Source organism: Bufo gargarizans, chromosome 3, assembly GCF_014858855.1.
Source record: "Bufo gargarizans isolate SCDJY-AF-19 chromosome 3, ASM1485885v1, whole genome shotgun sequence".
NCBI classification, from domain to species: domain Eukaryota; kingdom Metazoa; phylum Chordata; class Amphibia; order Anura; family Bufonidae; genus Bufo; species Bufo gargarizans.
The window spans coordinates 546497-571819 of record NC_058082.1 but is presented as its reverse complement, the minus strand read 5'-3'; the positions used below and the strand labels follow the sequence as shown (position 1 = coordinate 571819).

The 25323-nt window shown below is 50.3% G+C and overlaps 1 protein-coding gene across 1 annotated transcript in view; it reads left to right on the top strand.

Moving 5' to 3' along the window:
* Positions 1–25323, top strand: part of LOC122930767 (aldehyde dehydrogenase family 3 member B1-like) — a 54968-nt gene that overhangs the window by 12771 nt on the left and 16874 nt on the right. The window contains exons 3-5 of the mRNA XM_044284350.1: positions 127–237; positions 2514–2634; positions 13965–14050. Coding sequence (XP_044140285.1) covers positions 127–237; positions 2514–2634; positions 13965–14050 — 318 coding nt within the window. The remainder of the gene's footprint in view (positions 1–126; positions 238–2513; positions 2635–13964; positions 14051–25323) is intronic.

Here is a 25323-nt window from a genome sequence, read left to right as displayed (position 1 = left end):
ATACAGTGTAGATATACCATCGCATACAGTGTAGAAATATTACCGTCATCCAGTGCATCCCCGAGTGCTTCCCACCAGGAAGGGAGAATCGGGTGGATTCGGTGACCGCTGTTCCTCATTTTGCAGCCGCCATTTGAAGTGGAGATATCGGAGCTGAGTCTGGTGAGAAGTGAGATTAACCTGGCGCTCAACAACCTGGGCTACTGGATGAAGGATGAGCCTGTGTCCAAGAATATGGTGAGTCCACAGCTTCATACCAAGCAGGAGCCATGTCCACCACACTAAGAGGAATGTTTGCAGGCCATCCCTCACGTGTCCACACTGTGGGAAGCTACTCAGATGAGGGGAGGACAGAGACATGGAGGTACAGAGTTAGTGCATGTGTCGGCTTATGACCTCGATTGCAATGAGGGAGACCTTAACTGCATGGACTTGGGAGGAATGTCCTCAACCATAAATGTAAACGATAAGATGACCTCAACTGCGTAAAACAGGGTGATGTCTTTATCCATAAGAGCAAACCGAACAGATGTCCTCAGCCACACAGACTGGGGGGATTACCTAAACTGCATAGGATGGGGGGGTGTCTTCAACCAAAACGGCAAGCATGGAGATGCCATGAATGAAATCCTAACACTGCAGGTGTAGATACAGAACTTTATAGTACGCTGGAGTTCTTCAGTCCTGGACTTCACACTTCTCCACTGTGTTCTAGGATCTGGATGGTCATTTTAACATATTAAAATTTTAGTATTTTTGACTGAAGCAATGTCGCCTTTCAGTGAGTGGCACTCATCATCCAGCGTGGTTGGCCTGGTCAGGCTTGTGAGGTCCACCTGGGCAAGGTGGACAATGTCATCCATGTGTTAACCATTAGCTGCAGGCAAAAACCTTGGAGCTGTAGACATTAAGGGTCTGTATGAATTGGGGGTCTCCTGGGGTCTCTGTGTAGGTGATCCTTGTTTCAGCTTTTCTAAAAGACAACATCAATTGGCAGAAAGGTCAAGGGTCTGTGTTTTTCAGTGTCCTAAGTCTCTCTGACAAATACTTTAGCACCAGAAGCTGACCACGCTGGCATGGGTGAACAATGTGCCAAGCTTCCAAAGCTTAACGTTGGTATCGAGTTACAGACGGGTTAACAGGATGTTGGCACTCACTTGATCTGTACTTGAGACCTAGGCTCATGCTTCATGTGATCAGAACCTTGATCTGAAGCTGCAGAGATATTCCAGCCAATCCTCTCCTACAATGCTCCCCCCCCTCCAGTGTCCTGGAGCTTGTGAGCGAAGGGGGGGGGGGGGGGGCATTGTCGCTCTCTATGCAGCGTGCATAATAAAAAATAGCACAACCTGCTCCAATGGATGCCATACACTATGTTCATCCATGCTAGTAGAAAAGATGGAGCCATCAATGGCATGGACCAACATGCGATGGGCACCAGAGCCACGTGTAAGGCAGATCAGGCCACATTTATCATGCATGAGTGATTGGTTAGGATCGGACTCCTGGGATCTCAGGAATCACTAGAAGGTGGGTGATGACACCCCACTGTGTACACTAATGATGAGAAGAGCATTGGGTGGGGTTTGACTTCTAGGACCCCACGAATCACTAGAAGGTGGGTGATGACACCCCAATGTACACAATGAAGATGAGAGTAGCACTGGGTGGGTTCTGACTGCTGGAAGCCCAGGAATCACTAGAAGGTGGGTGATGACACCCCACTGTACACACTGAAGATGAGAGGAGCACTGGGTGGGGTCTGACTGCTGGGACCCCACGAATCACTAGAAGGTGGGTGATGACACCCCACTGTACACACTGAAGATGAGAGGAGCACTGGGTGGGGTCTGACTGCTGGGACCCCACGAATCACTAGAAGGTGGGTGATGACACCCCACTGTACACACTGAAGATGAGAGGAGCACTGGGTGGGGTCTGAGTGCTGGGACCCCACGAATCACTAGAAGGTGGGTGATGACACCCCACTGTACACACTGAAGATGAGAGGAGCACTGGGTGGGGTCTGAGTGCTGGGACCCCACGAATCACTAGAAGGTGGGTGAAGACACCCCAATGTACACAATGAAGATGAGAGGAGCACTGGGTGGGGTCTGAGTGCTGGGACCCCCAAATCACTAGAAGATGGGTGATGACACCCCACTGTGCACACTGAAGATGAGGGGCATAGGGTACCATCCATTATAGTGTACAGTTATAAGGGGACCCCTAAATTACACAGGATATCCCAAAGTGTCTCAGGAAAATTACAGGGTGGAGGGGGTGCTGGTAGATCACTGCGCTGTGTATTCTGGTGGAAATGGGCACTATGGGACCAGTAGCTGTATACTGGCCCCCGGGAGATGAGCAGGGACGCATATACCGCAATGTAGTGCCTGTCCTGGGAGTCCTAGTAAGGTTAGTCCTCCACATACCTGTAACATGTTTTGACCAATCACCTTGCTATAGTCTGCAATATGAAATTATTGCTGATGGTCTCCTTCTTCATCCAGGTCACAGTCATGGACACTGCTTTTATCCGGAAAGAGCCATTTGGAGTGGTTCTCATCATTGCACCCTGGAATTACCCTGTGCATCTCTCTCTCATCCCTCTTGTTGGGGCGATTGCTGCAGGTTAGTACCTACCTCTTTGGCTCTGACCATGACCTCAACATCTCTGTATTCCCATATATAGTGACAGAAGCCAGAACCTCCTGCATCAACATCGAGCCTAGTTTTATACAAAAACGTAGACAGAACCGGGACAATGTCACAGATAGTGGTGGGCTCCAGTAGTCCAGGTTGGAAATGATTGGGATCTGGATCAGAGATGTAGCAGTATCAGGAGAAAACACTTGCTGTGGTGAAGCACCAGATCTGTCGAAGCGCAATTTTACCCCTCCATTTTCTCTCTGTACATCAGCTGCTCTCTCCTTCCCTCGCCCTTAGACTCTTTCATCCCCTCACCCTCAGAGTGGCGATTAGGATGATCCTTCCTGGATCAATTTGCTGCCTCGCTGCCCCACTTATTGTCTTCAGAACTACCCCCACAGACTGTAACATCCCGACAGACAGCCCTATCTCCCCGTCTGCCTCGCTACCTCACTTATTGTCTTCAGAACTACCCCCACAGACTGTAACATCCCGACAGACAGCCCTATCTCCCCGTCTGCCTCGCTGCCCCACTTATTGTCTTCAGAACTACCCCCACAGACTGTAACATCCCCACAGACAGCCCTATCTCCACGGCTGCCTCGCTGCCCCACTTATTGTCTTCAGAACTACCCCCACAGACTGTAACATCCCCACAGACAGCCCTATCTCCCCGGCTGCCTCGCTGCCCCACTTATTGTCTTCAGAACTACCCCCACAGACTGTAACATCCCCACAGACAGCCCTATCTCCCCGTCTGCCTCGCTGCCCCACTTATTGTCTTCAGAACTACCCCCACAGACTGTAACATCCCCACAGACAGCCCTATCTCCCCGTCTGCCTCGCTACCTCACTTATTGTCTTCAGAACTACCCCCACAGACTGTAACATCCCCACAGACAGCCCTATCTCCCCGTCTGCCTCGCTGCCTCACTTATTGTCTTCAGAACTACCCCCACAGACTGTAACATCCCGACAGACAGCCCTATCTCCCCGGCTGCCTCGCTGCCCCACTTATTGTCTTCAGAACTACCCCCACAGACTGTAACATCCCCACAGACAGCCCTATCTCCCCGTCTGCCTCGCTGCCCCACTTATTGTCTTCAGAACTACCCCCACAGACTGTAACATCCCCACAGACAGCCCTATCTCCCCGGCTGCCTCGCTGCCCCACTTATTGTCTTCAGAACTACCCCCACAGACTGTAACATCCCGACAGACAGCCCTATCTCCCCGGCTGCCTCGCTGCCCCACTTATTGTCTTCAGAACTACCCCCACAGACTGTAACATCCCCACAGACAGCCCTATCTCCCCGTCTGCCTCGCTGCCTCACTTATTGTCTTCAGAACTACCCCCACAGACTGTAACATCCCCACAGACAGCCCTATCTCCCCGTCTGCCTCACAGCTTCTATCTCTACCCTCCTCTCTTGGACTTTCACAAGTTTCAAACTCTCAGATGCATAAAGACGGTAACATACTTGACCTGGTCTTCTTCCTGCTCTGCTTCTGACTTTACTACCTCTCCTCTTCTACTCTGACCACAACCTTCTCTCCTTCACCGTCACAAGTCCTCATCCATCTTGGCATGCTCCTACTTATCACACACTCACAAATCTATGTGTCATTGACACTATGAAACTTACAGACTCTACAGTCATCACTGTCTTTCATATCTTGTCCTGAACTGGCTTCCAAACACTATAATACCACCCTCAGAAGAGCCCTGGATGAAGTAGTGCCCCTAACCTCCAAACAGAGATGAAAGAAACAGGGCTTAGACCTCAAACTCACTTCTTCCTGCGATGCCCAAGAAGTGTCGAATGCCTATGGAGAAAAACTTGCACACCATAAGATTTGGTTTTCAGTACCATCTCTATGCCAATGACGCCTAATCTGTGTTGTACTGCAGGACACCACTGACTGTCCAGTGTCTCAAACATAATGTCCTCTCTCTATCTGAAACTGAATCTTACAAAAATTGAAGTACAGATGTTTTCGTCTGCTAAACTACCTAAACCTGATATTTCCATCTCAGTGCTTGGCACTACCATCATACCTAGGAGGACGCCTGCAGTGGGTGTTATGTTTTACACTGATATTTCCTTTACTCCCTTATATTCAAACTCTTGCTCATTGTTGCCCTGATCCATTCCAGTTTGCTTTACTGTAACTCATTACTAATTGGTCTGCCCCTCACCAGACTCTCCCCTCTCCGATCTATCCGGAATGCAGCAGGCAGGCTCATCTATCTGTCTAACCGCTACTTCCATGCTTCCGCAATGTGCCAGTGCTCTCCACAGTGCTGCACCCCCTACATCTCCTCCTCATCTCTGTCTACCATCCTACCTGTACTCTCCACAGTGCTGCACCCCTACATCTCCTCCTCATCTCTGTCTACCATCCTACCTGTACTCTCCACAGTGCTGCACCCCCTACATCTCCTCCTCATCTCTGTCTACCATCCTACCTGTACTCTCCACAGTGCTGCACCTCCTACATCTCCTCCTCATCTCTGTCTACTATCCTACCTGTACTCTCCACAGTGCTGCACCTCCTACATCTCCTCCTCATCTCTGTCTACCATCCTACCTGTACTCTCCACAGTGCTGCACCTCCTACATCTCCTCCTCATCTCTGTCTACCATCCTACCTGTACTCTCCACAGTGCTGCACCTCCTACATCTCCTCCTCATCTCTGTCTACCATCCTACCTGTGCTCTCCACAGTGCTGCACCCCTACATCTCCTCCTCATCTCTGTCTACCATCCTACCTGTACTCTCCACAGTGCTGCACCCCGTACATCTCCTCCTCATCTCTGTCTACCATCCTACCTGTACTCTCCACTGTGCTGCACCCCCTACATCTCCTCCTCATCTCTGTCTACCATCCTACCTGTACTCTCCACAGTGCTGCACCCCTACATCTCCTCCTCATCTCTGTCTACCATCCTACCTGTACTCTCCACAGTGCTGCACCCCCTACATCTCCTCCTCATCTCTGTCTACCATCCTACCTGTACTCTCCACAGTGCTGCACCTCCTACATCTCCTCCTCATCTCTGTCTACTATCCTACCTGTACTCTCCACAGTGCTGCACCTCCTACATCTCCTCCTCATCTCTGTCTACCATCCTACCTGTACTCTCCACAGTGCTGCACCTCCTACATCTCCTCCTCATCTCTGTCTACCATCCTACCTGTACTCTCCACAGTGCTGCACCTCCTACATCTCCTCCTCATCTCTGTCTACCATCCTACCTGTGCTCTCCACAGTGCTGCACCCCTACATCTCCTCCTCATCTCTGTCTACCATCCTACCTGTACTCTCCACAGTGCTGCACCCCCTACATCTCCTCCTCATCTCTGTCTACCATCCTACCTGTACTCTCCACAGTGCTGCACCCCGTACATCTCCTCCTCATCTCTGTCTACCATCCTACCTGTACTCTCCACAGTGCTGCACCCCTACATCTCCTCCTCATCTCTGTCTACCATCCTACCTGTACTCTCCACAGTGCTGCACCCCCTACATCTCCTCCTCATCTCTGTCTACCATCCTACCTGTACTCTCCACAGTGCTGCACCTCCTACATCTCCTCCTCATCTCTGTCTACCATCCTACCTGTACTCTCCACAGTGCTGCACCCCTACATCTCCTCCTCATCTCTGTCTACCATCCTACCTGTACTCTCCACAGTGCTGCACCTCCTACATCTCCTCCCTCATCTCTGTCTACCATCCTACCTGTGCTCTCCTCAGTGCTGCACCTCCTACATCTCCTCCTCATCCCTGTCTACCATCCTACCTGTGCTCTCCACAGTGCTGCTCCTCCTACATCTCCTCCTCATCTCTGTCTACCACCCTACCTGTGCTCTCCACAGTGCTGCACCTCCTACATCTCCTCCTCATCTCTGTCTACCATCCTACCTGTGCTCTCCACAGTGCTGCACCTCCTACATCTCCTCCTCATCTCTGTCTACCATCCTACCTGTGCTCTCCACAGTGCTGCTCCTCCTACATCTCCTCCTCATCTCTGTCTACCACCCTACCTGTGCTCTCCACAGTGCTGCACCCCCTACATCTCCTCCTCATCTCTGTCTACCATCCTACCTGTACTCTCCACAGTGCTGCACCCCCTACATCTCCTCCTTATCTCTGTCTACCATCCTACCTGTACTCTCCACAGTGCTGCACCCCTACATCTCCTCCTCATCTCTGTCTACCATCCTACCTGTACTCTCCACAGTGCTGCACCTCCTACATCTCCTCCTCATCTCTGTCTACCATCCTACCTGTGCTCTCCACAGTGCTGCACCCCCTACATCTCCTCCTCATCTCTGTCTACCATCCTACCTGTACTCTCCACAGTGCTAAACCTTCTACATCTCCCCCTCATCTCTGTCTACCATCCTACCTGTGCTCTCCACAGTGCTGCACCCCTACATCTCCTCCTCATCTCTGTCTACCATCCTACCTGTACTCTCCACAGTGCTGCACCTCCTACTTCTCCTCCTCATCTCTGTCTACCATCCTACCTGTGCTCTCCACAGTGCTGCACCTCCTACATCTCCTCCTCATCTCTGTCTACCATCCTACCTGTACTCTCCACAGTGCTGCACCTCCTACATCTCCCCCTCATCTCTGTCTACCATCCTACCTGTGCTCTCCACAGTGCTGCACCCCCTACATCTCCTCCTCATCTCTGTCTACCATCCTACCTGTACTCTCCACAGTGCTGCATCTCCTACATCTCCTCCTCATCTCTGTCTACCATCCTACCTGTACTCTCCACAGTGCTGCATCTCCTACATCTCCTCCTCATCTCTGTCTACCATCCTACCTGTGCTCTCCACAGTGCTGCACCCCCTACATCTCCTCCTCATCTCTGTCTACCATCCTACCTGTACTCTCCACAGTGCTGCACCCCCTACATCTCCTCCTCATCTCTGTCTACCATCCTACCTGTACTCTCCACAGTGCTTCACTGTCTACATCTCCTCCTCATCTCTGTCTACCATCCTACCTGTTCTCTCCACAGTGCTGCACCCCCTACATCTCCTCCCTCATCTCTGTCTACCATCCTACCTGTTCTCTCCACAGTGCTGCACCCCCTACATCTCCTCCCTCATCTCTGTCTACCATCCTACCTGTACTCTCCACAGTGATGCACCCCCTACATCTTCTCCTCATCTCTGTCTACCATCCTACCTGTACTCTCCACAGTGCTGCACCCCCTACATCTCCTCCTCATCTCTGTCTACCATCCTACCTGTGCTCTCCACAGTGCTGCACCGCCTCCATCTCCTCCTCATCTCTCTCTACCATCCTTCCTGTGCTCTCCACAGTGCTGCACCCCCTACATCTCCTCCTCATCTCTGTCTACCATCCTACCTGTACTCTCCACAGTGCTGCACCCCCTACATCTCCTCCTCATCTCTGTCTACCATCCTACCTGTACTCTCCACAGTGCTGCACCCCTACATCTCCTCCTCATCTCTGTCTACCATCCTACCTATACTCTCCACAGTGCTGCACCTCCTACATCTCCTCCTCATCTCTGTCTACCATCCTACCTGTACTCTCCACAGTGCTGCACCCCCTACATCTCCTCCTCATCTCTGTCTACCATCCTACCTGTACTCTCCACAGTGCTGCACCCCTACATCTCCTCCTCATCTCTGTCTACCATCCTACCTATACTCTCCACAGTGCTGCACCCCCTACATCTCCTCATCTCTGTCTACCATCCTACCTGTACTCTCCACAGTGCTGCACCTCCTACATCTCCTCCTCATCTCTGTCTACCATCCTACCTGTGCTATGGAGTGTGTGAGACAGTGAGGGGCATGAGGGCCCTCAGGGTGTGAGGAAGTAAAGTGCATGAAAGAGCAGAGGGAACAGAGGCATAAAAAAGCACAGGGAGTGAGAGATTGGAGGCCATGATGAGATGTAGGACATGAGGCAGCTGAAAATGTGAGGGAGAGAGGAATGTGAGGGAGTGAAGAGCATGTTGGAGCAGAGAGTGCAGAGGGTGTGAGAGAGCAAAGCGGAAGAAGGAACAGAGGATATGAGGAAGTGTAGAGCGTGAGGACATAGTGTGTGTGAGGAAGAAAAGAGAAAGAGGAAACAGAGGATGTGAGGAAGTGTAGAGCATGGGGGCACAAACTTGAGGGAGTGGAGAGTGTGAGTGCAAATTGGATGTGAGGGAGCAGCAGGCATGAGGGAGTGGAGAGCGTGAGCACAGAGGGTGTGAGGGTGCAGAAGGCATGAGGGAGTGGAGAGTGTGAGAGCACAGTGGGTATGAGGGAGCAGAAGGCATGAGGGAGTGGTGACCGTGAGATAACAGAGCAAAATACATGAGGAAGTGGTGAGCTTAAGGGCACAGAGGGTGTGAGGGCGCAAAGAGCAGAAAGTAGCAGAGGATGTGAGGGAGTGGAGAGCGTGAGGGCACAGATGGTGTGAGGGAGTGGAGAGCGTGAGGGCACAGATGGTGTGAGGGAGTGGAGAGCGTGAGGGCACAGATGGTGTGAGGGAGCATAAGACATGAGAGAGTGTAGAATGTGAGGGCACAGAGGGTGTGAGGGAATAAAGAGTATGAAGGAGCAGAGGATGTGAGGAAGTGGAGAGTGTGAGGGAAAAGAGGCTGTTAGGGAGCAGAAGGCATGAGGGAGTGGAGAGCTTGAGGACACAGAGGGTGTGAGGGAGCATAAGACATGAGAAAGCGTAGAATGTGAAGGCACAGAGGGTGTGAGGGAGCAGAAGGCATGAGGGAATGGAGGGTGTGAGGGAGCAGATTGAATGAGGGAGTGGAGAATGGGAGGGAGCAAAAAACATGAGGGAGTGGAGAGCTTGAGGGCACAGAGGGTGTGAGGAAACATAAGACATGAGAGAGTGTAGAGTCTGAGGGAGCAGATTGAATGAGGGAGTGGAGAACGTGAAAGAGCAAATGACATGAGGGTGTGGAGAGCGTGAGGGAGCAGAAGGCATGAGGGAGTAGAGAGTGTGAGAGCACAGAGCGTGTGAGGGAGCAGATTGAATGACGGAGTGGAAAACGCGAGGGAGCAAAAGACATGACGGAGTGGAGAGCTTGAGGGCACAGAGGGTGTGAGGGAGCAAAGAGCAGAAAGGAGCAGAGGATGTGAGGGAGTGGAGAGCATGGGAGCACAGTGTGTGTGAGGGAGCAGAGAGACTTGAGGGAGTTGAGAGTGTGAGGGAACAGAGAGTGTGAGGGAGCAGAAGGCATGGGGGAGTAGAGCGTGATGGCACAGAGGGTGTGAGGGAGCAAAGAGCAGGAAGGAGCAGAGGATGTGAGGGAGTGGAGAGCATGGGAGCACAGTGTGTGTGAGGGAGCAGAGAGACTTGAGGGAGTTGAGTGTGTGAGGGAACAGAGAGTGTGAGGGAGCAGAAGGCATGGGGGTGTAGAGCGTGATGGCACAGAGGGTGTGAGGGAGCAAAGAGCAGGAAGGAGCAGAGGATGTGAGGGAGTGGAGAGCATGGGAGCACAGTGTGTGTGAGGGAGCAGAGAGACTTGAGGGAGTTGAGAGTGTGAGGGAACAGAGGGTAAGAGGAAGCAGAAGGCATGGGGGTGTGGAGCGTGATGGCACAGAGGGTGTGAGGGAGCAAAGAGCAGAAAGGAGCAGAGGATGTGAGGGAGTGGAGAGCATGGGAGCACAGTGTGTGTGAGGGAGCAGAGAGACTTGAGGGAGTCGAGAGTGTGGGGGAACAGAGGGTGTGAGGGAGCAGAAGGCATGGGGGTGTAGAGCGTGAGGGAACAGAGGGTGTGAGGGAGCAAAGAGCAGGAAGGAGCAGAGGATGTGAGGGAGTGGAGAGCATGGGAGCACAGTGTGTGTGAGGGAGCAGAGAGACTTGAGGGAGTCGAGAGTGTGAGGGAACAGAGGGTGTGAGGGAGCAGAAGGCATGGGGGAGTGGAGAGCGTGAGGGAACAGAGGGTGTGAGGGAGCAAAGAGCAGGAAGGAGCAGAGGATGTGAGGGAGTGGAGAGCATGGGAGCACAGTGTGTGTGAGGGAGCAGAAGACTTGAGGGAGTCGAGAGTGTGAGGGAACAGAGGGTAAGAGGGAGCAGAAGGCATGAGGGAGTGGAGAGCGTGATGGCACAGAGGGTGTGAGGGAGCAAAGAGCAGGAAGGAGCAGAGGATGTGAGGGAGTGGAGAGCATGGGAGCACAGTGTGTGTGAGGGAGCAGAAGACTTGAGGGAGTCGAGAGTGTGAGGGAACAGAGGGTAAGAGGGAGCAGAAGGCATGGGGGTGTGGAGAGCGTGAGGGAACAGAGGGTGTGAGGGAGCAAAGAGCAGGAAGGAGCAGAGGATGTGAGGGAGTGGAGAGCATGGGAGCACAGTGTGTGTGAGGGAGCAGAAGACTTGAGGGAGTCGAGAGTGTGAGGGAACAGAGGGTAAGAGGGAGCAGAAGGCATGAGGGAGTGGAGAGCGTGAGGGAACAGAGGGTGTGAGGGAGCAGAAAGCATGAAGGTGCATAGAGTCTGAAGGATTTAAGAGTCTATAATTCCTGTAAAGGAAGCAGATGTGGATCTGCTAGGTCACTTAAATGGGGCTACTTCTTAGGGTGCTATTTAAGTCACCCTCCTGGTATTCATTCATTAACAGTGATGAGCGGCAGGGGCAATATTCGAATTTGTGATATTTTGCGAATATTCTTTATATATTCGCAAATTTGAGAATTTGTGATCTCCAGTCATTATTTTCTTGATTGCGAAAATCGGCAAACGGTAAATTTGTGATAAAAATTTTGCGATACGAAAATTTGCGATAAACACTACTCCCAAAGTCAAAGATATTGCAGCCTTCTCATTGGCCCACAAGCAAGAAGCAGTGAGGGATCATGGGTACTGATGAATATCTAGAGTATTCGCAAAGTGCCAATATAAGACTCCACTGCATGGGTAACTACTAGGCTGCTACATCCTAGAATAGTCTCTGTTTAAGTGACTACTGCTGCATGGGGGTCAAAAGACACTGTTGTGGAGCACTGTGAGATCAGGCAAAACTGTAATCAGAGACAGGCTGAAGTCAGGGCATTCAGAGTACGTGCAATCCAATAAACAGTCCAAGATCCAGGAGTTCAGTGCAGATCAGGCAGAGAAGAGTCAACGCTATAGGTCAGCCAAAAGTCGGTACACGGTACAGGCAAGTAAGCTACTAGCACATTACATCCTATTTGCTCAGGCACCTTTTCACAGGGTTAACTGTCTTAAATACCCCACGATGGCAAGCCATTGACTGGGGAGCAGGGTGCTGATGCACTGGCCCTTTAAGACCCAGAAAGAATGTGCCTTATGGGTAGTGAGAGGCATTGCCAGCACGAAACAGGCATCAGCTATGTGAAGATGTGAAAATTACACGCTGGTGTGTCCGGGCGGCTGGAGAGGTGGAACGTCAGAGTGTGCAAGCAAAGTGTTGGGGCATGCCCAATGGAAGGAGTGGAGCAGCAGTGGGCAAGCACTGCCTCCATGAAATCTTGTCCAGTTAGGACTTTGAATCCTGATTTTTTTTCTTTATAGTAAAGTATCTAATTACTATGAAATTTTACCAAAAGACTATCCCCTTGAGAAGATTCAGTGGCCAGGTTTAGGGAGGCCCCAATGTTACGCTAGTTCCCCCGATCACCGTCAAGGTGTCACCATGGTTTCTGCTCTCTTAAGGGATGGTAAAGCATGGTGCACCCCAATAGTCTAGAGAGTAAAGGTCTGCAGTAACAGTGAGCTTCTTTACTGGAGGAATTCAAGTGCAAAACAAAACAGGTGAGGTGTAGGGCTGGCTTCTCCAGTCTCCTCCCTGGCAGAATAAAGGTTTGATGCTGAGGAAAGGCCTGAGCTAGCTGTCCCTCTCTGTCTCACAAGGCTAGGTAGGGTGGCGTGGCACTCTTGTCCTGGTTATGTGGATGCTGGGGTTGTGGGTTCCTAGCCCTCAGTAGTATCAATATAGAAACTTCAGCACTCCAGGGAATATTGCAAAACCCATGGTGTGGATACACATGTCTACCAGCTCAACAGATTTCCCATGCTTGCTCCTAATTCTCCACTGGCAACTTGTGTTTGAAAAAGGTCAGAATTGACCGAAACGTCACACTGTCACTTTAAGTTGCCTTGCATAAGAAAAACAAAAAAATAAATACATCTCTATATCACCATATTCACTGGAGTGCCAAAGTTTCTCAGAAGGCTGGTATCCTGGTCAAGGCCCATGGTTTGTAGCTCAGTAGTCCGGGTTGCTCCTTGGTGACCCATTGTCCGTGGCTCAGCGTCCCCATCTCAGCCTCTTCTGGTCACAGAACACTAGGGGCTCTGACTGCTCTACTTATACACAGTTTTTGCTAGACTAGAACCTTCTAGCGGGAGGGTGGAGCGGAGAAGCTCAGCACAAACAGATACAATGTTACACTTTCCGTCTCTCATAGACTTACATTACTGCTTCAATGGTACTCAATGGTAATGACACTGCAGGTTTTCCAGACAAAAACAAATTTCCAGAGGTAACAACAGAGCTAAAACCAGACATTCACAAGGTCAGGCTGTCTGCTTTTGGGAGTAAACAAGTCCGGGGTTTGCCCTCCATCCCTCTTTAAACTCTATGGCAGCTGTGGAAAATTACCAGGTTCCTATTCAAAGTCCAAAAAATCTTCTCAGTATTCATTAACCATTTCCACAGTGCCATGTAAATACAGTGATAATGAACAGGATACCTATCACAACATATCTATAAAATGCAGGTACACAGTATTAAACAATGCATATTAACCCTTTCAAGTGAAATAAAATAAGAAGTGAAGGGAAACGGGCAAATGTCCACAAATGTCCAAGTGTCAAAGTACTCCCTGCTCCAGGCCACTGACAAGCCCACGACTCATCTAGGCCACATTTCTTGTGACAGATTTGTAGTTCCGCCATATATTATGCATACTGGCCATTTTCTTTAAGAAAACCTTCCTCCCCTCGACTAGAAAAAACAACACCTCCCGTGCTTCCTTGATCAATACCCCCAGCCAATAGGGTAATCTCTAGAAGTAGGTGAGGAATTGGGCTACTGGAGAACTGTGTCGGGATCGAACCTCATACTGGGGAGAATTGTTAATAATATATAAATAATATAGATAAGAGTATGAATGGTTCTTCTTGGTATTATTGCGTCTAATTGAATAATGCGAACAATGATAATAAAACTATAAAGTGTTACTAATAGAAATCCAATAATAAATAATATATGATGATTGTTCGCGCTCTTATTTCTAATAGCTGATGTGATCCTTGTTACTTCTGATATTCGTTATTGTTCTGCAGGTAACTGTGTGGTGGTGAAGCCGTCGGAGATCAGTGAGAACACGGAGAAGCTGCTTGCTGACAGTCTTCCGCGTTATCTGGACAAGGTTGTTGCTTAGTTTGATGTTGCTGTTGCATTTCTCTCATTGTTTGCTGTGCCCCCTCTAGCATGTGCTTTCTGTATCGCTCCGACCACTGCTCACCCCACGTGTATATACCATAGGTCACAAATAACACAGAAATATGCAAAAATCAAGAGTTTGGATACTGTGAGTGACTCTTGGGACACAGTCAGGGGCGCACCACCAATGAGGCCAGATCAGGCAGCACCAGGTAGGGGCAAGAGGGGGGCAGAGGAAGGGCCATGGGCAATGAGCACTTTCATTGTGGCAAAGGGGCTCAGTTAAGAAATTGGCATGGGGGGCACCTCCCCGAGGCATGAAATCATCCCACACATCAGCGGATGCCTATTGCTGGGTAAACCATGAACTGAACTTTATTGACACACACACATCAAGTTTATACAGCGCACATAACTCCTCCCCCAGTATCCTGGGAGATAATTGAGTGACAACATAAGCCCCGCCCCATGTGTCACATCCTTAGTTGGCTGTGGTAAGACTGTGAGAAGAGTCTAACAGTGTTCATGATGGAGGGCATAATACAGGGCTCTCCTTCACACTGCTCCCTCCTTGCTGACAGCTCCGGCAGACACAGATGGACCCTTTTCGGGTAGACTTAGGGCTGTCCGGGTAGCCCCTGAGATACTTAAGCTGCCAACTCCATTTGCCTAGACAGGCCATCCGCATTCCCGTTCAGCTTGCCAAGCCAGTAGTGTATAGTGAAGTCGTACGGTTGTAAAGCTAGACTCCACCTGGGAAGACGGGTGTTATCCCCTGCAACTCGGTTGAGCCAGACTAAGGGATTGTGGTCGGTGATGAGGGTGACTGCACGGCCATAGAGATAAGGTGTCAGTCTTTTCAGTGCCCAGACGAGAGCTAGGCACTCTTTTTCGAGCTGCATAACTGACCTCCCTGGGCAATAGTTTCCGGCTCAGATAGGCTACTGTGTGCTCCCCTCTGTCCTCTCCGACCTGGCTTAACACTGTCCCCAGTCCAAACATGGAAGCATCTGTGTGAACGATAAAACGTTTATTAGGATCAGGGGCAGCGAGAACAGGTGCATTTACAAGAGCTTGCTTCAGGGTCTGGAAAGCTGTCTCACACTCCGGGGACCACAGGACCTGTCGGGGAGATGTTTTCTTCGTCAGGTCTGTCAAGGGTTTGGCCACATCACTATAGTCAGGGACAAAGTGTCTATAGTAACCGTCTGTCCCTAAAAAAGCCATAACTTGTGTCTTGGTACGGGGAGTGGGCCAATTGGCAACAGCCTCAATTTTAGCCGGCTCCGGTTGTTGTCTTCCACAACCTACCCTGTGTTCCAGATATTGAACTTCCGCCATACCAATGTGACACTTCTCGGGTTTCAAAGTCAAACCAGCTGCTCTGATCCTGTCAAATACGATCCCTATGTGTTCTAACTGGGCTTCCCATGAATCGCTAAAAATGTCGTCCATGTAGGCACGCGCAGAGTCCTGGAGCCCATCTAGGAGACGATCTACCATTCTTTGGAATGTAGCTGGGGCATTCTTAATCCAAAACGGCATGACCCTAAATTAATACAGGACGAACGGGGTGACGAAGGCGGATTTCGGAACAGCATCCTCGGCTAGTGGAATTTGCCAGTAGCCCTTGCATAATTCGATAGTAGTCAGATACTTCCCCCTAGCGATGCGGTCCAGCAGTTTGTGTACCCGGGGCATTGGGTAGGCGTCTGTAACAGTCTTATAATTTAGTCTCCGGTAATCTACACAGAAGCGGGTCGTACCGTCCCGCTTTGGCACTAGTACCACCGGTGAGGTGTAAGGGCTTTCCGAATGCTCAATGACTTCCAAACGGAGCATCTCCTTAATTTCCTTACGCATTCCTTCCCGGACCGCCACGGGGATGCGGTAGGGGGTTTGCCTCAACGGAGCCTGGCCTGGGGTCTCTACCCTGTGGGTCGCTAGTCTAGTGTATCTGGGCTCCTGAGAGAACGTGGCCTGTTTAGCTTTCAGAAGGGTGATCGCCTGTGTCCGCTCCTGCGGTCCCAGCCGTTCCCCCAAGTGTACCAACTATATGGCCCTTTCTCTCTGATCAATCCCTAGCAGATCAGGTAACGGTAAGTTATCCGTATCCTCAGAAGCTGGGGCACATACGGCCACCACTTCTTACTCTCTCCCTTTGTACTCCTTGAGCATGTTGATCCTCGTTCTCACAGCTGGAGACAGTGTACATAGTGTCACATATCTTCCCAATAATCTGGTATGGTCCCTGCCAGGCAGCCTGTAGTTTGTCATGCTGGATCGGTTTAAGTACCATAACCTTCTGTCCCAGTTGAAAACTACGGTATTGGGCCTTCCGGTCATACCATACCCGCTGGCGCCGCTGGGCCACCTGAAGGTTCTCGCGTACCATCTGAGTCAATGCCTTCATTCGGTCCCTCAATTCCAGCACATACGGTACCACCGGGGTCCCTGCCGATTCTCTGGCCCCCTCCCAATGCTCCCTAATTAGATCTATGGGTCCCCTCACTTACCTCCTGCATAGCAGCTCGAAGGGCGAGAATACCGTTGATTCCTGCGGCACATCCCTATAAGCAAAGAGGAGGTGAGGCAGGAACCATTCCCAGTCTCTGTAGGCGGCCGTGAACGTCTTCAGCATTTGCTTCAGAGTTCCATTAAATCGCTCACAGAGACCATTAGTAATGGGTTTTATCCCACAGATCTTCCATAGCTGATGTGTTACAGACGCTGTGAATTGGGTACCCTGGTCAGATAGAATTTATATGGGAAATCCTACTCTTGAGAATACCTTAACCAGGGCATCTGCTACTGTTTCAGCCTCAATATTGGGCACTGCTACCGCTTCAGGGTACCTAGTGGCGTAATACACTGTGGTCAGGATGTAACGTTTACCGGAGCGGCTAGGTTGAGCCAGGGGCCCTATTAAATCCACCGTTACCCGACTAAAGGGCTCTTCAATTATGGGCATGGGGATCATTTTGGCCCTAGGGTGGTCACCTATCTTGCCCACCCATTGGCATACTTCACAAGTTTGACAATACTGTCGGACATCATTGGAGATTCCTGGCCAGAAAAAATGTTGGGTCACCCGGATGCCCAAATGCCCAGCTAAGCGGATGTCGTGCCCAATTCTGAACAGCTCCTGCCTATACTTTTGGGGGATGACTAGCTGATATTTACGCTTGGGCCATGGGGCTTTTGTCCTAGAATCGGTTAGCCTATACAATCTGCTACCTTTCCATACATACTGCTCCCCCTCCAGTCCCCCTTGATCAGTTACAGCATTTTCCCTTTAGTAAGGTGGGGTCTCTCGCTACCTCTTTCCCAAAATCCTCAGGGGTGTCCCAGGATAGGGGCTCTACTGTCGCTGTTGGGAAAGTGAATCTTACCTGGGTTCCCAGAGTTTGTAAGGGGTCTTCTGAAGAACGACTCTGGGCTCTGGTAATTACAGTGTGCACCTCCTGGTTGGGTGTAGGCATAAAGACAGACGTAAGAGGACTCAAATCATTGCCAAGTATCACATCGGCGGCAAATCCTTCATGACCCCCACCTTTACTGTTCCAGACCCCAATCCAAATGAACCTGGGCAGTGGGGATTCTATAGACGACTCCCTCTGTCACCCGAACAGCAATAGATTTGCCTGTTGGCTCCTTGTTGTTATTGAGCAAATGTCTCTGAATCAATGTGATGGTGGCCCCTGTATCCCAGGGGCCTTGGACAGTTTGGCCATTAACCATCACCAGTTGACAGTGGTGTTGTCGTTTATCCTCACTGGCTGCCTGTACCGGATTAGCTTCATAAAGGAACCCCAGGGGTTCTTCTCAAGATAACTCCCGGGCCTCCCCAGTAGTTGGAACTGGGTAATCAAGTGAGCGGACTGCTGCCCTGGTGCTGGCACCTGACGGAGGGTTCCAGTTAGATCGGGGTTGTTCCAGTGGGCAGTCCCTACGGTAGTGTCCCACTTGCTTGCACCGGAAACAGCGAGGTCCAGTAGTCTGTGGAGGTCTATAGGCCGCTGCTGCAGGTCGCTGAAGTGGTTGACGGCTCCCTCCTGGTGGTTGTGTTGGGGCCTCGACCCGAAGTAGTTTTGGTTTGAGGGGAGGTTGTTCTGGCTTCCGGGCATCCGTGTATTCATCGGCCATCCTGGCCGCCTCTTGCAAGGTGAGAGGGTTATGGTCCCTCGCCCACTCCTTTGCATCTGGAGGGAGCAACGTTAGATTTGTTCCAGTAGTACCAGTTGTAATCATTCCTCCAGGGTGGTGGCCTGACAGTCATTCACCCAGTGGGTGGCTGCCCTATGCAACTGGCAAGCCCACTCTGTGTACGAGTCCGACTCTGCATTCCTGGAGTCTCTAAATTTCCTCCAGTACCCCTCTGGGGTCACTGCGTACCTGGCTAGGAGCTCCTCTTTTACTCGCTTATAGCTACTCAGGTCCTGATCAGGGATGGCTCTGAAAGCATCTGCTGCATTGCTAGATAGCTTTCCAGCTAAAATTGAAACCCATTCCCCCTCTGCTACCTTGTGCAGGGCACATTGTCTCTCGAAATGGGCCAAATATCCATCGATTTTGTTGGTGCGCTCCTCAAATGCTTTGAATGCACAAAAAGGAATTTCCCACAATTCGTGGTTAGCGCGGGAACAGTACGGTATAGCCGCTGTAGTTTTCTGGGCCTCCACAAGATGGATCTATAATTCCCTCTATTTGTTTGCATTTTCATTCGCACTATCAATGACGCGAAAAATAATCTAAGGCAAAGGATTCGGCCCAAACAGCGCTAGCCGTTCCCTTATTTCTCTGTCCACTTCACTTTCCTCTGTAAGCACAGCCGGGGTAACCGCAGCCATGCGCTCCTTATCCAGCTCCATTAGCTCGCTGATAATAAGATGCTTTGCTTTATTGCTGCCAGTACCTCCACGAACTTCCAGTAGTTCTTTCAACGTGTTGCGCTTGAGTTGGTTGTAGCAGCCTTCAATGCAAGCTTCTCCGGTTCCCGCCTCAGATTATGAAGCCATGGAAAAGAGATGATCCCACCACTGCCGCCAAATGTGACGGTCTGGTCAACTCCCACTGTCACGGGTCCCCTTTTTCCTGCCCGGATCGTAAATAATCCTGTCATGCGTACTCCCTCAGGCATGAAATCATCCCACACATCAGCTGAGGCCTATTGCTGGGTAAACTATGAACTGAACTCTATTGACACACACACATCAAGTTTATACAGAGCACATAACTCCTCTCCCAGTATCCTGGGAGATAATTGAGTGACAACACAAGCCGACCCCCTCCCCATGTGTCACATCCTTAGTTGGCTGTGGTACAACTGTGAACAAGAGTCAAACAGTCTTCATGATGGAGGGCATAATAAAGGGCTTTCCTTCACACTGCCGTACCATTTAGTCGAGTCTGATGTCATTAGGAAGCTAATGGCGTGTGCTAAGCCTTGTTGAAAGAATCATAACCAGCATTATTTCACCCAAAAAGTCATTCCTGACGTGTATGTACTCTCAGGTGACAATGTGGGATCCTCCCTTTGATTGTCGCTATGCGGTAAGGTTCTCGCCATGCTGGGCAACTGGAGCAGGCAGGGACAGTGCATGTCCTTGACGGCCCACTGGCAGTGACGAGTCAGCAGCCCGGCAACAAGGCCAGGTCCTACTGTTCCTCCCCACAATTGTCGGCCTGGCTCCCACACCAGGCACTTGTCCGCCTCCTTCTCCATGAACATGTTCCTGTCCACAACAGCAGCAGCACACACGGTCGCTCGCACTAACCCTCCTTCCTACCACATGTGTCAGGTCAAGCGTTGCCACGCCGTGTTGGAGCTGATTGGCCTGGGAGATAATAGCCACACCGGCAAGCAGTTACTAAACTAGATCAAGCAGCAAACATCCCACTGGCTGTCACTCGGCTGACTCCAACTAGGCAAGGTAGTAAGTTACTATAGATGCCAAATCCTGGCCACCCTGACCTCGGAGGAAATAATGCATGCTCCCTGCATGGCGTACGTCATCAACCTAGTGGTGCAGCACTTTCTAAATAAGTACACTGGCTTGTGCAAGGTGCTGGCAAAGTCCAGGAGACTGTCCAAGCATTTCAACCTCTCTCTTACGTGGCGAGAAAAGCTCTCCTGGACCTGCAGCGACAGAAGGGCCTGTCGCTTCACCGCTTTATCCGTGACGTGCCAACTTGCAGTAATTCAACATTGAACATGCCCAAGCGTCTGTACGAGCAGCAGAAAGCTATGAACAACTTTGTCATGCACCAGGCCACTTCAGCAGGGAGCATGTGTTGCTTTAAGGTCATGCAGCAGCAGCAGCTCAGCCGAGGAAGCACTTTGAAGAGGTCACAAAGTTTGTTGGCAGGGACAACTATGGCATGAACAACGTCATTCCCCTCATAGTTATGTTAGAACAGATGCTGACGCTCATGCAGCAGGCGACCATGGTGGAAGAAGAACAGCTGTCCACCCTATAGCTGTTGGGGACCCACAAGGAGAAACTATGGAGGAGGAGGATATGGAACAGTCACTGGAGGAGCAATTTATGATGATGGCACTGGCCAAGACACCCAATTGTCTCAGTGGGGGGGGGGGTAGAGTTGGAAAGAACTGGCTCCTTATGCACGCTTGCCAAAAAGGTGACCTGTATACCAGTCTGATGATTACTGGATAGCCATGCTTTTGGACCCATGCTATCAAAGCAAAATAGAAAACAGGAATGTTTTTATTTTGCTGAAAAGAAGACCAGGTTGCTTTATTACCAGGATACACTGTGTACAACGCTTGCCTCAGCCTCTATCGAGGAGACACCTGCTAGCATAAGCAGCAGCCATTCCAGTCTTAGGAATATGATGGAGCAGTTTATTCATGTACCGAACCTGGCTGACTCCTATCAGCAAACGGAGATGCACCACCCGAACAATTGGGTTCAGTCCTACCTGCCTCTAGCCTTTCTCTGGCACATACCCTGTTCCCTGACCCCAAGGACTTCTGGAGAGGCAAACTGGAACAGTGTCTGGAAATAGCCCAGTTTGCTCTCGCTGTTTTGTCTTGGCCAGAATCCAGTGTCATCTTGGAGAGGGTTTTCAGAATGGCAGAGGGCTTGGTGACTTCCAAAAGAATAAAGTTGTCCTCCACCAGTGTCCAAAACATCACTTTTGTCAAAATGAACAAGGCATGGATCTGTGAGGATTTTAAAACTCCCCCGGGTAATGTGCGGCGTGACACCCCCCCATGGTCAATCGGGTTCCAGTGTTTAGGAATGGCAAGTGGTATGTTGTGGCCCTAATAGTTTGTAGAAATGAAGAGGGTCACGGCACTCCAAAAGCTATTCAGTGTTTTTTATTACACCACAGATTCAGCAGCAACGTTTCGACAACAGTCTTTTTCAAGGTGACCCTCTTCATTTCTACTGGTATTTGTGGGGTTTCTGAGGCCGAGACCTGACGTCACGAGCACCGCCGCAAAGCCTCTTGAATGCAGTCAAGTAAGTGGTGCTGTCCTACCATCGTTTTTTGTTTGACCTAATAGTTTGTGTCACGGTGGATACTGTCCCTCCCCGGGGTTAGGCTCTGCAGCAACAACAAAGTTATAGTTGGTGGAATAAGTAGAGTCTAGACTTGGTGAAGTTTAACAGTTTTTACTGAATAAACTTGCAATGAACTTGTGTCATCCAAACAATACTTGATCTTTCTCTTGGCTCCAGCAGGCAAAGGGTAAACTGGCAGGTGAACTTGAATACTTTGTTTTATCTCTCTGCTGCTGTGCTAATCTCTGGCTTCAGTCTGGTTCCTATCCACTTCATTTACTGTTTCTTATGACAGTGAGGTATCCTGTGACCTGTTTTGCTGAGTAGGGTGTCTTTAGCACCTAAATCTTCCTCCACCCCCTCCCTTGGTAGGAAGCAAGACTAGCCCACTTCTGCCCAAAAGGTGGAGAATGGAATGGTAAGTTCCATTCTATCGAAAGTTACACTATGCCAGATATACTGCCACCTGCTGGACAACCAGGCACAGTGCATGCAATACAGCACATAAATGACATATTATTAACCAACAGTATAAGGGGAACTGGAATTAAATACACATTATTTGCTAACCATTAGGGACAGTAGCTAGGTGTAAGAATGGTAGTGCCCCATCTGGGATACTATAGATGCTAATGTGTATAAATACAGGTAGCATTCTTACCCTGTCGGGGCATAATTTTTCAATGCTTGCTCCCAACAAGCCACAGTTTTTTTTATCCCATCACATCATCTGCCCCTGATAAGGGACAATTTTTGGAAGCTTTGGAATATAAAAAAAGCAGAACTCATGTCCCGTCGTTGTGTGGTATCAAACACGCTGTATGTTAACGCTATCAGCCACGTGTTTCCCCACAGCCATGTATGGCAGCGTCACTCAGACATCATTTACTATTGCTGTCATTACATTCAAGAGCTTAAATTGGGGGAAGAGGGGGAGCAAAAAAATTGAAAATTAATAAATAAATAAAAAATATAAAAGACTAGAGAGAAAAAAAGTTCTAGGAGACCTCAGAGTTTCATACAGTGCCTTGAAAAAGTATTCATACCCCTTGAACTTTTCCACATTTTTTCACTTTACATCCACAAACTTAGATGTAACAGTGAGACGAAGATGAGACATGGTTTTCATGATCTATATACTGTATATAAAAAAGGACGTATGTGTGTGTGTGTGTGTATGTTCCGCCATCACTCCATCGGTTTCAATGAAACTTGGTGTACACATCCCTTGCTATCTGGAAAGAAATCTTGCGGGGTCTCAGCTCTCTAGGATGTACCGTTTCTGAGATATTCCCCAAAAATGACCTTTATTAGCCAATACAAGCCTGCAGGTCTTTCTCTTTATATCCCAGTTGCCATGCACACGGTCACATGACCCTTATCAGCCAATAGAAGCTCGCAGGCCCTTAGTCTTCACACACAGCTTTACTCCAGGTTTCCATAACAACCCGGCCACCCCAAGTCACACGACACACAGGTCACAACTACACTGCTACATACATGCATCTTGGATGGATTTTTTTGCGACTGTCGCAGTATGTCACATGTCGCAGTGCGACACCGTAGCTTATCATCATTATAAAAATTGTTGAGACAAAATGTCGCGCAACACATGTCGTCGTGTAGCCCTCGCCTTAAAGGGGCAGGGCCTTGCGGAGGTCACTGTTAAAGAAGCGGGCACTATGGAGGTTACTGTTAAAGGAGCGGGCACTGGGGAGGTCACTGTTACAGGGGCGGGCACTGTAAGGGTCACTGTTAAAGGGGCGGGCGCTGTGGAGATCACTGTTAAATGGGCGGGCACTGGGGAGGTCACTGTTAAAGGGACAGGCACTGGGCAGGTCACTGTTAAAGGGGCAGGCACTGTAGGGGTCACTGTTAAAGGGGCGGGTGCTGTGGGGGTCACTGTTAAAGAGATGGGCGCTCTGGAGATCACTGTTAAAGGGGCGGGCGCTGTGGAGATCACTGTTAAATGGGCGGGCGCTGTGGAGATCACTGTTAAATGGGCGGGCACTGGGGAGGTCACTGTTAAAGGATCAGGCACTGGGCAGGTCACTGTTAAAGGGGCAGGCACTGTGGGGGTCACTGTTAAAGGGGCGGGTGCTGTGGGGGTCACTGTTAAAGAGGTGGGCGCTCTGGAGATCACTGTTAAAGGGGCGGGCACTGTGGAGGCCACTGTTAAAGGGACGGACACTGGGGAGGTCACTGTTAAAGGGGCATACACTGTGAAGGTCACTGTTAAAGGGGTGGGGTGCTGTATAGGTCACTGTTAAGGGAGCGTGCCCCTGAGAAGGTCAATGTCAAGGGAGTGAGGTGCTTTGAAACTCACTGTTAAAGGGGTGGGCTTCTGTGAAGCTCAAAGTTAAGGGGATGGGCTGCTGTAGTCGTCCCATTGTGAGGAGGCGGGGCACTGTGGGGGGTCAGTATTAAGGAGTAAGGGACAGTGGAGTTCACTGTTAAAGGGGCGGGTGCTGTAGAGGTCACTGTTATAGTGGATACTGTCGATATCTTTTAACGACACAGAAAAATTAAATGAAATAGATTAAATCTACCCGTGCGAAGCCGCGTCCTTCTACTAGTGTTAGATAAATAAAAATCTGGAAAGTGTGACGTGCATTTGTATTCAGCCCCCTGTACTTTGGTCACACTGGATTTTATTTAGGGATATCAATCACCTTCAGAAGTCACCTCATTAATACATTGAGTCCATCTGTGTGTAATGTCTTCTCGGTATAACTCCAGCCATTCTGTGAAGGCCTCAGAGGTTTGTTATAGAACATTAGTTATCAAACAGCATCATGAAAACCAAGGAACACACCAGACAGGTCAGGGATAAAGTGGTGAAGTGTAAAGCAGGGTTAGGTTATAAAAAAATATCACAAGCTCTGGACATCTCACAGAGCACTGTTCAAACCAACATCCGAAAATGGAAGGAGTATGGCACAACTGCAAACCTACCAAGACATGGCCGTCCACCTAAACTGACAGCCCAGGCAGGGAGAGCATTAATTAGAGAAGCAGCCCAAGAGTAGGGCTGAAACGAGTACTCAACCAAATTGAGTAATTCGACACAAAAAAATCCTTGATGCAAACTTTTAGCATTGAGGATTCATTTGTGTCACGTGACCATGCAGCGGGAGTAATAGCAAGCACTTCACTCCGTGGTCTCCTGCTGCACTCGAAATACTCACCTTTCCAGCAGGGAGCCTCCGGACACTCCACAGCATGTCCATGGTCCTGCACTGCACTGACCTTCTGACATACGCACGCTGTGACCTGATGCGCTGTGTGACGTCAGGCGCAGAGCAGGGCGGAACGATGGAGTGTCGGCGGAACCCCTGCTGGAAAGGTAAGTTGGTGCGACTAAGGTCGGGCGCCCAGAGCTGCTGGCACAAGGGGGGGAGAGCTGCTGGCACTGGGGGAGTGGAGCTGATGGCTCTGGGGTGGGGGAGAGAGCTGATGATGGCACTGGGGTGGGGGAAAGCTGATGGCACTGGGGAGCTGATGGCACTGGGAAGCTGATGGCACTGGGGTGGGGGAAAGCTCATGGCACTGGGGTGGGGGAAAGCTCATGGCACTGGGAAGCTGATGGCACTAGGGAGCTGATGGCACTGGGGTGGGGGAAAGCTCATGGCACTGGGGTGGGGGAGAGCTGATGGCACTGGGAAGCTGATGGCACTGGGGTGGGAGAAAGCTGATGGCACTGGGGTGGGAGAAAGCTGATGGCACT